Raw genomic sequence first — 15,226 nt, 5'->3', positions numbered from 1 at the left:
GCAAACAAACAAACAGTTAAAATATTGCGGCTTCTTGACATAGAAATCTTTATCGGCAACATGATCAAGACGTGACTGAGCTTTCAGAAATGGGAAACTACTTAATGGAAGTAGCTATTGCGTCAACAGGACGCGACCCATTCTCAGAGTTGTAGAACTTCTGCACTTGGGCCACCATTTTGTGTTACTTAGAGTGATGGACCAAAAAATTATAACTCCCTGTTTACTAACTTGTTGGTCCACCTTTGGAATACTATACAGGAGCGATTCTGCGTGGCATGGATTGATTCCGCTAATCCTTGGCAGGTTAGGTTCTTCCGCTGACGATCCCCGTGTTCTACAACGTGTCCTGAACGGTGTGTTCCGAAACACTTGTGCTGCACCAGCATTGTACCCTGTCGTCCGATTTGCCACTGAACACCGTCTACATTGCTTTACAGAGCGGACAAGCCCTCGACCTTCACGTTCTGTGACGGCCGCCACGTTTACACCTCATGGTGGTTTCGCCGTCCTCCCATCGGCGTCCCCAACGACAGCACACGAGCAGCCGACGTCCTTCACCATTTCCGAGACGCTCCTTGATAGGCACTGGGCCGTAACAACCTACCCTTTGCGGAAGTTAACTGTGTCAGTGGATCCCCCATAACGTCGCTGTACTGATTCTCCGCTCATCCCTGATTCCCTCACACTTACTTTCCTTGCCGCGTCACGTCCAGTCTCCTTGTGCGCTTCGTCGCGGCGCTTAGGCTCATCATTGTGTCCATACATTTGTCTTCCTAAGACAAATAAGGACAATTAAACCATTATTTTCATCTATCCAGGCTTCTGTCACTGTCGCAATTTTTTTGCAAACAAATATGGCCCTAGGAACTGCTTGTATACACCTTTTGTCAGTTCACCACACACGGAAGGCTTCAACAGCGTCCGAAAGTCTATGACTATGGTTTTGTAGCTCATGACACCCTGGGGCTCTGCATTTAAACCGTTATACACGTGGTGAACGTAGTATCTGAAATTTCTCCGATATCTTTGGAACTCAATTACTGAATTGTGACAGTCGATAGTCACGTCGTTTCCAGTCGCACTAAAGTTTCATCGCATTTCTTTCCGTGCTTTTTTCTTGGCGGCAGTTCTGTTGATCTAGTCCAGTGTTATGTATGGACACGTGAAACGAGGTGTTTCGAGGGGAAGGGACTAAACTCACTACCTGGATATTCGTACTTAATTTTTCCACAATTTTCCAATACTGCTGTGATCACTTGCAGCACGCCTCTTCCGACTCCTCACCTTGCTATAGCATGGAAGCTAATGCCACACATCGCTGATAATAACTAGATGACAATAGGACTTTAATGATTCACACCTTGGTTGCAGACCTAACCATTGAAAGACATGTGCAATCGATCCACTCTCTTCTGTAGTTTTTGTTGTGTTATTAACGTACACCAAATGAAAGTTAATTCGAATGTTACCCTGAAGTAAACTAATTGTACTTCGTATGAAAATTTCATTGCAACTTGCAACAGCTGTATATAAAAATATTTATTACTAGTCATATTAAAATATTTCGCACTATCATTTTAGGTATTTGTAGCCTACAAGTCACAGAAAGGGAAAGAAATGGTAATGCCAATAAAGAAAACGCTTTTAAAACTTGAACTATAGGCAAAGTTGAACCGCAGATGAAAGAAAGCTACAGTGTCCCTTTAGCACGGATAACACCGACGACGCCTAGATCGCTGGAGGGAGTTTGCACCACATCTGCACACGCAAGCCACCTAATTCCCGTAAATGCGGACAGGGGGCGCGATGATCACTGACGCCACGATCAGCCACATCAAAGATGTGTTCGACTGGGTTCAGATCTGGCGAGTTGCAGGGTCGGCACATCAAGTGGAACTCGCCGCTGTGTTCCTCGAACCACTCCATCACATTCCATGGCCTTGTGACCTGGTGCATTATACTGCTGAAGAATGCCACTGCCCTCAGGAAACATGATAGTGATGAAGGGGTGTACATGGTCTGCAGCCATTGTACGACACTCCTTGGCCGTCAAGGTGCCTCGCACGAGCTGCTCTGGACCACTGGATACCAACGTGAATGATCCGCAGAGCGTAATGGACGCGCCACCAAGTTTTCTCTGTCCTGCAGAAAAGGTGTTTCCCTGGAAGACGACCGATCCGAGCCGTACCACGGCATGACGAAAGTATCGGGATTCGTCAGACCATGCAAAGTTCTGCCACTGCGCCAACGTCTAGTGCCGATGGTCACGAGCCCATTTCAGTAGTAGTAGTCGATGTCGTGCTGCTAACACCAGACTTCGGCGTCCGACATCTATACTGAGGGGTGACCGCGCGACCCCACAGTGTCTGAACGTCGTTTCACCTTGGTTTCGCTACGTGTTGAAGAGTAGCATGTCACTCCTCGAACACCCGACAGTTCTCGCTGTTTCCGAAATGCTCGTCCCGAGCCTCCGGGCCATCGCAATCTGCCCTCGATCAAACTCAGATACTGTAGATCGTGCGTCTTCCCCCATTCACGGTTACAACATGAGCGGTGCGTGTGTCTGGCTGTAGCAGTCATTCCTCGCCTGGTGTCGCTGCTATCGCCTGGAAGGGCTTATAACGTTGGTAAGTCGGTGCTTATTATGTTCTGGTTGATCGGTGTATCATGATATGACCGCTGACATGTTGATGTTGTAAGCCAGATGAAGATTTTATGTTTCAAAAGTGGCTGAAATTCTGATTTAGCGTCTACATTTCTTTTGTATCGATCAGTTTTCTAAAAACATTAAATATCGTTATCTTCTGGCTAAAAAATTCTTGCAATATAAGCTTCGAGTTTTGAGGAGTCCAGACTTTTTGATATGTCCTGCATTACAAAAGCAGTAAGAATATCTTATACTTCAGTAATGAGTTAACTGTTCAGAGATACCCTTCCGTTAACGTTTTATTTCGAAGATAACGCTATTATGTCCGACATATAGAAGTGACTGTTTCGCTCATACATGCAATCCCTCATACGTGCAATTATATACCATTTACATAGGAATGGCTGCCTCTCAACACTGTCGATTTGTTCAGTTAAATGATTAATTTACACATCGTAAATTATCTGTGTCGTAAAGACAAAAACTGCTTCGCTTTTGACAGCTCAGTCCAACTGTATTATGTCACTGACAAAACCCTGATGTCAGAAACGCGACTTTGTGACGATCTCAAAAATAAACGTGTGAAAATGATCATTCGTCTTCGTCAGAAACATGAAAGTGAACTTATCCGTGTTTCCTTTGTTCGCTTTCAAATGCTGCGCCTCCACACGAGGAAACGGAATCGATGCATATTGTACGAGATACTGGCACTTATGGAGATAAAATATTACTTGCCACTACACGGGGAAAGAAAGTAAAGATGTAACTTTGTTATCATTTGCGAATTAAGACGAAAATAAACACGTTTACAGTGAAACTCTCCACTATTGATATGCGAAATAGAAAGGGTAAGGATTACAAATAGTAAGATACAGACACAAGGAAGTTACACACTAGCAAATAAGTAGATAGCTTCGACGCACACAACACGCTCAAATTTTAAGAAAGAACTCTCAAATGCTCAAATTACATAACTTTTACTAGTCTATAATTGAAGTCACTGCAACAAATAAGGCTTTGTAAGCAATTGAGCGAAGTAGAACTGTAGAGAATAATGAATAAATCGCACAGTTACAGCAGAGAAAACAACATTAACTACCAGATATAGTGCCATAATATTCTGCGAAAAAGATAAGCCAAACTTTCGAAAGCGACTCTTATATTTAATAACCGTATACTGGTAGAGGCGCCCACATTTCCCTTGAGGGAATCTCGTTACGCGCGTTACCTGTTTTTGCTCGGTTTCTTATCAACACAAAGTTTCTTAGTTGATTCTCATTCTCCTGCGCCGGCGCACGGCCACCTTTTAAGGGTTGCCATACTCTTCAGGGATACAACGAAAATTAAAAGGAAAGATAGGAAAAACAGGTCACTGCAAGCATTCTGTATAACTTACGTTGATCGTAGTGAAGTTTTGCTGGAAAAGCTGGAAAACAGAGACGACGAGCTCCCTTCAGTGCCGAATAAACATTCCGCTTTATTTAAAACTGTGCATGCGTTCACGGCAAACAATAGACCAGTTTCTTGTTAATTGTGGTAGGAATAAATGGAAAGAAATTTTGCTGACGCCAAGATCGCTTTATATTGCTTATTTCACTGTGACAGGTTTCGACAGAAGCTTGCTGTGCTCATCTGATTTCCGGAAATTTAAAGTGCAGACACATTGCACTCATAATACTCGTACAGCGTATGCGCATCGGTTTGTCAACAATTACGTGATGAAAATATAAAATCCACGTAGCGCCAAATGTATTCGGTGCAGTGAAGTAGCATAGGTGTAAACTGTAACGTCGTGAGCTGACAACATCAAGGTAGGCTCCGGAACATATTTCTTATCATTAAACCGCCAGATTACTGCCATCACATAAATTCACTGATGAGACGAAACACAACGACCACCTGCTTAATATCTTATTTGTCAGTCTCTTGAACGAATTACATTACTGATTTTACACATCGTGGACAGGATAATTTGTTGGTAGGTTTGTGGAGGTACGTGGCATTATGTCTACTCACAGGTCATGTAATTCGCGCAAACAAAGGGCCGCTGATGTGCGTACGCGGTGATGGCCCCCGATAGCGACCCAGATGGGTTCAATGGGCTTTACATCCGTCCAGTTTGGTAGCCATCAACGCGGGTTCACTATAATACACTTTAAATCACTGTAGCACCGTTCTGGTTCCAAGACACGGACAATTATATAGCTGAATGACGGCACCGCCGTCGGGGAAGACAACAACCATGAAGGGATGCAGGTGGTTCGCAGCTGCTAGCGTGTATTCGATTACTACCACAGGCCCCATGCAGGCGTAGAAGAATCTCTTCCAAAGCATAATACTGCTCACACCAAGTCGCGTCCTTGGCGCGCGGCCTGTGTGGAGACGACCGTCCACCTAGTGTAGCAAAAATATGGTTCACCCGAAGATCCGACAGGCTTCCATTGATTGACGGTCGAATTCCGATAGTCCATTGCCCACTGCAGTCATAGTTGACGATGTTGTTGCGTCTACATGTAAAGACGTAGGAGTAGTCTGCTGTGGAGCTCCATGTTCAATAATGTACGACGAACGGTGTGCTCCGAAACGCTTGTGCGTGCACCAGCATTGTGCTCTTTCGACAGAGATGTCACAGATCACCATCTATCCTACTTTACAGAGAAAACAAGCCCCCGAACCCCACGTTTTGTGAAGAGTCGTCGACGTCCAACCGTTTAGCGGCTAGTGATAGTTTCGCCGTCCTTCTACCTCTTTTCGTAGATGCTTACGACAGTAGCACGTGAACATTCGACCAACTTCGCCGTTTTCGAGATACTTGTTCACAGCCTCTGCGTAATAATAATCTGCCCTTCGTTATACCCGCTTATGTCCATCTTTTGTTAATGTGTCACGTGACCGAAACTCCACCAGACGGCATCCAGCGTCGCGGTGATCAGTGGTCATAATGTTTTCGGTTATCGGTGTATGTGATAGACTAGGCATAAGTATTTATATTACAAAAAGAGTCAGTCACCTTGACTGTGATGTTACCCGCGTGGCGTACACGTTGATATACTTCTAGGTTAGTAATCCGTTGCTTAAGTGTTTTATACCACTTTATATGACGACTAAGCAGTTAGCGTTCGTGGAGTCGTAGCGCCTGCCGCCACCGCCTACGATCATGGTGATAGGTCTGAAAACCGAAACCGTAACCTCACAGAAATAAGAAGTTTCTTGCTGTTGTGACTGATCATGTGCATTTTGAAGTAATTAAAAGAACCGCTGTTCTCCAAGAGAAATGTTCTCAAAAATGACTAAGGAAATGTAAAGCATATCGATTGCACAGTCGAAGTAAAAACGATAAGTGAAGCTACTTTGCTTAATGTCTTTTGTTGATAACAGAGACGTACAGCAATACGTTATCTTCCGATAAATCGTCTGTGAAGCCTACAACAATCTTCAAGATCAGTCGGTGGCTAAGTTAAAACCAACTTATATTGTGTAGTATAGTGCGCATGTGTCATAGACATTTATCACAACACAGCCAGTTAGTGCGTCACAAATTGTATGGAACAAACAACACTACTCTACAAGACCGCTGCATTGAACTCAGCCTAACGGAAGTGCAATGGCTGAACACTGTACTTTCACTGGCCGTTCAATTGACTGCGTGAAGCCTCATTCTTCTGGGATTCAGCGGTCGAGGAAACTGTGGAAATAAAAGTAGCAGACGACCTACTTAAACAATACGAGAATTTCCAGCTTCATAATTAATGGAAACCAATCATTTCACGTCTGTGAGCTCACAGGGATAACCCACATGCCACAGCTAGTAGCGCTCATCAAGTGCGGTTCTTCGTAAATGTGTGGGTCGGTGTTGTTGGTGACTGTATAATTGGGCCGCATCTGCTATCTAGGCCATTAAATGGCAGGCGCCATTACAATTTCCTCGCCAGAGAATTGCCAGAATTGCTGGAAGACGTCCCGCTCCCTACAAGACAACGCATGAGGTTCCAACATGACGGGGCGCCGGCACATTTCGGTCGTCATGTGTGTCGATTCCCGGACCGACGGTTCCCAAAACCGTGGATTGGTAGAGGTGGTCCTGTACCATGGCCTGCTCGATCCCCCAGATATTTCGCCTCTGGAATTTTTTTGTGTGGGAAGAGATGCACAACCTTATTTACACAACTCCTGTTGCATCAAAAGAGGATCTGATTGTCCGGATAGTAGCAGCAGTAGGAACAATTCAAAATATTCCTGGGGTTTTGCCCATGTCAGACAGAACATGATCCGACGGTGTAACCTTTGTTTACGTGTCAATGGAGGCATTTTTGAAAATCTACTGTAATTGAAATTGGGTTCTGTTAATGTGTTGTCTCTTGGTCATAAAAAATGGAAAAGTGTTTGCTGGTTTAATTAATTTGCCGCCAGATAAATCTTCCTCTACCGGTTTAAGTACTCCTCATAGGAAAAAATGACATTAGGGAAAAATATTTGTTGTCCTCTACAACCTCCCAGAGTTTATCGGTTTAAATAGTTTTCACCCTGCATAAAATCACTGGACTAGAACTCGGGATGCCACTGAAATCCAAATCAAATCATCCACCTTTATGCTTGCTTTATGTGCTGTGTGTACTGTAAGACCTTCGGTACACACACCATCAGATTATTTGACTTGTCGCTCTAACGAAGTAGGCGAGTGTCAGCAATATGTCTCGTGTTCTTATCGTGGCGTTAGGTCAGACGATAGAAATGCCACTTGCATGCTTAGAGTAGCAGATTGACGGTGACCAATTTTAAACAGAACTTGATTAATTTTCACACACATTTATTAAAATAATAAAAAGCAAAAATTACGTAACTTGATTCTGGATGCTATTTACAATTGACAATCTGAAGTTCCTTTGGTCTTGGTACGTTAATGTTATTCTCACATATCTCTGATAGTTGACAAAGTGTCTATACATTTCTCCTCATGTCTATGTACAGGAATATGATAATCTTATTAGGTGCAGACTGATACAGACTAATGCAGACTGGTACAGACTAATGCAGACTGGTACAGACCAACGCAGACTGACTAATCGGAGGTCTGTACACTCGTTATAATACCTCGTGCGTTCATGTATCACTGCGCGAGTGTGATCCGCGAGGAGAAAAGGTTCTACATTAGCAGCAATCTAATTGGCTGCGTTACATGTTAATATGCGGATCGGCGGAAGCAGAATTTAGTCCGTCTCTAAGGCAGCGCCATCTCGTAGTGCGGAGACGGACGAGCGCTATGCCTGCGCTGTTGTGCATAGCGGGGCGCGCTCTAGTGGGAAAGTTGTTTACGCGCTGACTACGCGGCACTATGTACACAACACTTTAATGTTCTGATATCAGTCATTTCGACAGTTGTTATTGTACCTCTGTCAGTTGCCTTTGCCATCTGTGTCTTACTTTGATTTGGTTCTCAAATGACCTCGATTAACTCCAGCCTTCATTCCTTTTTGTTGTTGCGGGGCCCACGAGGTCCACAGGGCGACCGTGGCGAGCGCGGCCTGCCCGGAGCTACCGGAGCGCCGGGCCCGAAGGGAGAGCGCGGTCCGCCAGGACCACGCGTGGAGGTGGGCGCCGGCACGCCGCTGGTGCTGCAGAAGGGCGACAAGGGCGACCCGGGGCGGCGAGGGCGGCGGGGGCCGCGGGGGCCCGTGGGGCCGCCAGGCAAGCCGGGGCCGCGGGGAGACCTGGGGGCGGCCGGCCTCACGGTGAGTGGGGAGGACTGTGGGAGGGTCTGTGTGGGGAGGACAGCATCACGGTAGGGGGTCAGGGGCACATGCAGGAACTCTCCAGCGAAGACACAACCGTGTGGCAGGGTGGGTCAGCTGCCCTCATAGTAAGTACCGACGGATGAGGCCACTAGGGAATAGGGAACACACGGGAATGTGACACCAGCCAGATTCGTGGTATGTGCTAGGTGCAGATGGCCTGAAATGAAGACGAGAATATTTGGCAACATGAGGACACTCAGCATTTCTTTAAGAACTGGAGGATGGGATTCTCTAGGAAAGTGAAAAACCTGTGATGACAAAAATATTCAGCCTGTTACTAGTAAGTTTTAGGGGCTCAGAGTGTTTAGAGGACACGTAGCAAACTTGGTTATATGAGGTGCTGGAATGCTCTAGGAGCTTTCTGGGCCCCCATTGTTATGTGAGGTCAGTTGTGGAGAATGCCTTTCGTGGGGAGGCTTATGGGGAAGACTAGGTTCTCTGGTGATGTTGGACCAATTGGCCGCATGGTAAGTACAAAGGTGGCTTACAGTAAGTCAGGTAGCACATGGCGCTGATGCATTGGACGAAGAGCAATGCACATCATAGGAATCTTGACCACGTGGTGACATGGGCCAGATGCTGTCATAGGAAGTACCAGAACATCTAGGGATACTAGTGCCACGTGGTAATGCTGTGGCAGCAGGTTTCATAGTAAGTATGCGGGACATGGGCCATCCAGGAAGCTGGGATTGTTTGGTGATTTATTATTTATTTATTGCCAAATTATAGACCTGTTACCTGATGTTTAAAACAGGTCGTACATATTATAATTTTCGTTTTTCTTTTCTTTTGTTTTATCTACAATATTTACAAAGAATGATACTTTTCAAAGTAACAATAATTTAAGGCTAAAATATAAATAAAATTTTGTTGTTTTGTTAAGAAGAATATAGAAAGTAGACAGGATAGACGGGAGATTTGTTAGTACCATCACCGAATGTGAGTGACGGTGAATACCTCGGAATGGTTTCTTCGAGCTGTTGACTGCCAGTCTCACACACACACACACACACAAATGGTTATTAGTACAGAAATAATGTTGCTTATCCTATTTATTACTTATCCTGTGTATTAACTGCTTTAGGTGCCCATCCATGTACAGCATTTCGTGTTTTCTTGGCTAGATTGCCAGCACGTTTGCTTATTTACTGTCACATCTCAGCTTCCTCCTCCTGTTCCTCCTCATTCAGTCCTGCGTAAATTGAGGAACACTGAGTAAACCGAGGAACCTATAAGGCTGTTCATATTTCTTATCACGATAGGTAAAAACAGAAGCATGTACTATACAGATATTGTAACCGAATCTATCTTTGTCGGAGTTCAAAAGTACTTCAGTTGCTGTCACACTCATTTAACCCATATTTTATTCCAGATTATTGATTTTGAAGAAGACAAACTTCCAACGAGAGGAGCAGTGAAAAGTAAATGAAATAAATTGTTACTTTACAAAAGTAAACTTTAATTGATCAGAATACCTTTTATATTGTTCTTGTCTATAGGTACACCTCCAATTGAAACTGTATGGTTCCAGATTTTTCAAGCCCCACATATCTATGATACATATACGCAGACTGGGGGAATACGAAGTGGACTGAGGCATCAATGAGGATCTGGATTGAGGAGGGATGTGTGCTAGGGTAGTTTGCCTCGGGAGCAGACGACCAGGGTTCGAATCCTGGGCTTGATACAAATTTTCATGCATTGCTTCAGTCTGCATATATACAACACATCTAATTGCTGTCATAAACTGATGATGAAATGTGATGTAGTTCTATTTTGCTCGAAGGATTCTTAGAACTTTCAGTTATTTAATTACCCTTGATGGTACAGTGTAAGCAGGTTTTTAAAAACATAGTTAACTGATAAATACTGCAACAGATTGTTTAGAAGTATATCAAAGCGATGACAAAGTTCGTAGAGAAATGTTCAGCCTATTGTAATATAAAAGATTCTTCCACAGAACTGAAAATTCGAAAGTCAACAAAACACATTGTGGGCATTAATGCGCTGTTGTTACAGGGTCTGCCTGGTCTCCCTGGAGAACCTGGGCCACCTGGGAAACCTGGACTCAAAGGAGAGAAAGGAGACTGCTGTGACGCCACAAAGGTACGTCTACGTGTGACTGTTCTGTACTTACATTGTCTCTACACAAGGGCCTTATACACAAGGATCTCATGGTATGTTCTTGCAAAGACGATACATGTATAATAACATTCAGATATGAAGGGTATTTCGGTTTTGGCGTGATGCAAAGATGGCAGTCGGAAGTAACCATTACTCTGCAGTGGAAGACCATAAACATCATATATAAAAGGGAATATCCTGACTGACTCATTCATTCACGGACTCCTCAACGCCTAGCTCAAACCGTTAAGGATAGAAAATTGAATACTGCAGAGGGATTTTTGGAATTTACCACCCTAAGGGGGTTAAACAGGGGATGAAAGGCTTTTTAAAAATCTGTCGTAATTAAGACAGTTTTGAAGATAGATCTACGAAAATTAACATTTAGCCTCTCTCTCACAAATTAAAAAAATATGTAAATGTATTTTTGGAAATTCAACCTTTAAGGGGGTAAAATAGTGGGTGAAAGTTGTTTTGGAAATGATTCATTATTAAAGAACTACGAAAGCGTTTTAAACCTCCATGTATAAAAATTGGTAGTTGACCTCTCAGTTAGAGATAAAAAAAGTACATGTTTTTGTAACTTCAGTCCCCTAAGATAGTGAAATTGGGGATGAAATGTTTTACGAAATTATTTCATTATAAAAACATTTTAAAGCTAAATCTACGAGCATTTGTAATTAGCTTCTCAATTAGAAATTAAAGAATACGTTTGTCACTGTTTTTGAAAATTCAACCCTTTAGGAGGTGAAATAAGACGTGAAAATTATTGAGACAATATTTCGTTACATTAAAAATCTTAAAACCTAAATCTAAAAAAACCGATATTTCACGTCTCGGTTTATAAAGAGATATATTTATGAGATGATAATCCTATGAAAATATCACCATAACAACGCAAAAGGCGCGATTAACAAAAATCTTGGACTCAACCTACCAGAACTTCATTTTGATCAGAAACACATTCGGGAAATACCATGCTTCTGTGGTCTTAATTGGAGTGAAAATTTAAAAGGTGTGGCAGTTTGCGAACAACAAAAATTTTGAATAAAGGCAAAAAAAAAAGAAAAGAAAAATACAGATTACGCAAGCGAAGAAGCAGGTACTAACCTCCCTTGAACTATGGTTTGTGATACGAACGTATGGTGTTACTCAAATTGAAATGTTAAAGTTGAACGTTTGTGGGACTTTCTCAGTTTCAAAACAGGAAATAAAACCATTCGCACACACACATTGAATCAAACGTTGAACTAGTTCTTCCGATTTGTCTGTGCAGTCGAGGATATGGCTCTCGTGCCAACTTTTTATAAGGTTTGTGTAAATTTCTAGACTGTTCTAACACCTCATGGAGCTGGGTGCTACACGTATGTCTATCAGCTCAACTCGAAGGTGATGGGGAGATACATCACGAGCCACAAGCGAGAACGGCTTACAAATAAAACAAAATCAATGTGAGAGGGATTAAAATCTTTTTGGGAACTCATGACGGAATTTTTTAATTACTGAAGCGAAGGTAGTCATGTCTGGCCGAGAAATGACTGCCTTCAGTTATCGGAAGTGTTCTGTATCATGTACTTCAAACTGATTTTTCCATAGGATTAACGTTTGTCCTGTAGCACCACTCTTGTCTGTCATATCTGTTAGCGAATCATTCTCCCCTTGCCGTAAAAGATGAAATCAAATAATTGGTGATGTCCGCCATAAATGATTTTTACTACTCTATATTCACTTAATGCAGCTTTTTGTTTTTTCCTAAAGGCATCGACTTTGTGCCTGGTATTGTAACGATGTTTCAGTGAATGCTTTTCTGACGCATAATAGGGCGATGGTGTGTTAAAGCACTTTGCCTGATGTTCTAATAGCAATTCCCATTCAGCATTGAGTGATGTGACTTGTCCACTTCATCTTTTTTTTGATCAGGTGCTGAGTCGCAGTGGTGTTCCTAGTTCAGAATTTAGCACAGCTAGTATTGTTGGCAAACTGCGACCAGGCCAACTTGCTCGTCCTAGCGGCGTCCGGCTGCGGCCTCGCTTTTCTGCCCTCCCCTCCGCCCCGTCCCCCCGCCAGCCCCACCCCACCCTCGCTAGCACACGCCGTGGCGCTCGTACCGCTGGGCAGGAGCGCTGATTGGCCCGGCCTGGTCTTAGTGACGCCAACGTACCCACATTTCTTATGACATACAGAATTCAGTCTACATCTTTCTTCAATTTTGTGCTGAAATGACTTCTTAAAATGGTGTTAATATTTCCTTTTTTTTTTTTTTTTTTTTTACAAAGGATAATGAGAAAACTCTAAACGTTTTCAAATATACCCGGCCGTTGTGGCCGAGCGGTTCTAGGCGCTTCAGTCTGGAACCGAGCGACCCCTACGGTTGCAGGTTCGAGTCCTGCCTCGGGCAGGTTAGTTAGGTTTAAGTAGTTCTAAGTTCTAGGGGACTGATGATCTCAGATGTCAAAGTCCCATAGTGCTCAGAGCTATTTCAACCATTTTTTTTTCAAACATAACTTTGAACATGGGCTGTATATACGATTTTTCTGCTCGAAACACGAGGTCTGCATATCAGTGATTATCGCCCCTTGACCCTGCTAAATAGCGACACGGAAGTCTTTATTCGTGTTATGACGGAGCGACTTATGAGGCCTACCTGTCACCTCATGAGCTCTGATCAGCTATCGCTAGTCGCGCCGTACAACATTCACATAGTTCTCTGCCGCTACAGGGATCTGATAGCCCTTGCTAGAGCTCAACATTTTCCCAACGCTTTGACGTCTTTAGACTTGATCCAGACATTTGATCGGGTCAATCATTCTTTATTACAGCTATCCTCCGGCGTGTGGGATACCCAGAAACTATTGTCTAGGCGAGCATACGTCTCCTGCATGGAGCGAAATCCAGTGTGCTGTATAGTTATAGTCTCATCCAACCGATCCTGATCAGGTGCTTGGTGAGACAGCAGTACTCCTGTCGGAGCTGCTGTACACTTTCCAAGATGCTACTCATCTTACGGCCTTCACTCTAGAATCGTTGTTTTGGGGCGTACAACAATGACTGACAGGAAATCGCTGCACCGAATACGTGGACGTTTTGGTCCTCTGGCTTCGAAGTGCCAACGTAGGCAGCGTTCCTGTGGGTGGCGGCCTTCGGCGAAGTTTCACACAGCTCCCGTAATGTACACTACTGCCCATTAAAATTGCTACACCACAAAGATGACGTGCTACAGACGCGAAATTTAACCGACAGGAAGAAGATGCTGTGATATGCAAATGATTAGCTTTTCAGAGCATTCACACAAGGTTGGCCCCGGTGGCGACACATACAACGTGTTGACATGAAAGTTTCCAACCCATTTCTCATACACAAACAGCATTTGACCGGCGTTGCCTGCTGAAACGTTATTATGATGCCTCGTGTAAGGAGGAGAAATGCGTACCATCACGTTTCCGACTTTAATAAAGGTCGGATTATAGCCTATCGCGATTGCGGTTTATCGTATCGCGGCATTGCTGCTCCCGTTGGTCGAGATGCAATGACTGTTAGCAGAATATGGAATTGGTGGGTTCAGGGAGTAATACGGAGCGCCGTGCTGGATCCCAGCGGCCTCGTATCACTAGCAGTCGAGATGACAGGCATCTTATCTGCATGGCTGTAACGGATCGTGGTTCAAATGGTTCAAATGGCTCTGAGCACTATGGGACTTAACATCTATGGTCATCAGTCCCCTAGAACTTAGAACTACTTAAACCTAACTAACCTAAGGACAGCACACAACACCCAGTCTTCACGAGGCAGAGAAAATCACTGACCCCGCCGGGAATCGATGTAGGTCCTGTACGGGCCTTTCTGGATACAGAAAAAGTTCGACAGCTGCCCCGGCCAGCGCATTCTCCAGATCTCTCACCAATTGAAAACGTCTGGTCAATGGTGGCCGAGCAACTGGCTAGTTCCAATACGTCAGTCACTACTCTTCACGAACTGTGGTATCGTGTTGAAGCTGCATGGGCAGCTGTACCTGCACACGCCATCCAAGCTCTGTTTGACTCAATGCCCAGGCGTATCAAGGCCGTTGTTACGGCCAGAGGTGGTTGCTCTGGATACTGATTTCTCAGGATCTATTCACCCAATATGCGTGAAAATGTAATCACATGACAGTTCTAGTATAATATATTTGTCCAATGAATAGCCGTTTATCATCTGCATTTCTTCTTGGTGTAGCAATTTTAATGGCCAGTAGTATCGGTAAATCACAGGCAATGTCTGTCTGTACTGCCCTGTCTGAGGGGAATGTTGATGCACTCAACTTGATCCATACTTTATGTTGCCTTGGGATGGCTGACCTGCGGCGCTCTGCGACCCTCAACTGCGGATGACTGCCGCAATGTAAATGCTATGTCAGCATTCACATAGCATCGTAGATCCCTCACATAGCGCAAACCATTCCAGTCCTGCACGCCCTGGCTCGCCACATGTTAGCTATGATGGGGTCATTTGTTAGTGAGAACCTCACTGTCCCCCAGGCTTCAGGGGGTGTGGGTCTATACCATATTCTGGATCGAGCACGGGCGCTTTTTATCAGGTCACCGTCGATGATGTGGCGATGTTGCTGATGTGCTTTACCAGCTTATTTTTTTTTTAGTAATATGCCCCAGCCTCTTTGGCCCTG

General features: G+C 44.1%; 2 protein-coding genes across 2 annotated transcripts in view; both read left to right on the top strand.

The window, feature by feature from the left end:
- Positions 1 to 15,226, top strand: part of LOC126251399 (collagen alpha-1(III) chain-like) — a 409,906-nt gene that overhangs the window by 357,880 nt on the left and 36,800 nt on the right. Inside the window, exons 13-14 of the mRNA XM_049951802.1 lie at positions 8,152 to 8,379; positions 10,462 to 10,548. Of these exons, the coding sequence (XP_049807759.1) occupies positions 8,152 to 8,379; positions 10,462 to 10,548 (315 nt within the window). The remainder of the gene's footprint in view (positions 1 to 8,151; positions 8,380 to 10,461; positions 10,549 to 15,226) is intronic.
- The window catches only part of LOC126252896 (collagen alpha-1(XV) chain-like), a 269,979-nt gene continuing 263,062 nt past the window's right edge, over positions 8,310 to 15,226 (top strand). The window contains exons 1-2 of the mRNA XM_049953866.1: positions 8,310 to 8,379; positions 10,462 to 10,548. The gene's annotated coding sequence lies outside the window, so the exon portion shown is untranslated. The remainder of the gene's footprint in view (positions 8,380 to 10,461; positions 10,549 to 15,226) is intronic.

This window comes from Schistocerca nitens, chromosome 4 (assembly GCF_023898315.1).
Source record: "Schistocerca nitens isolate TAMUIC-IGC-003100 chromosome 4, iqSchNite1.1, whole genome shotgun sequence".
In the NCBI taxonomy this organism is placed as follows: Eukaryota; Metazoa; Arthropoda; class Insecta; order Orthoptera; family Acrididae; genus Schistocerca; species Schistocerca nitens.
The sequence above is the reverse complement of the archived record's forward strand: the minus strand, read 5'-3'. Positions and strand labels throughout refer to the sequence as shown.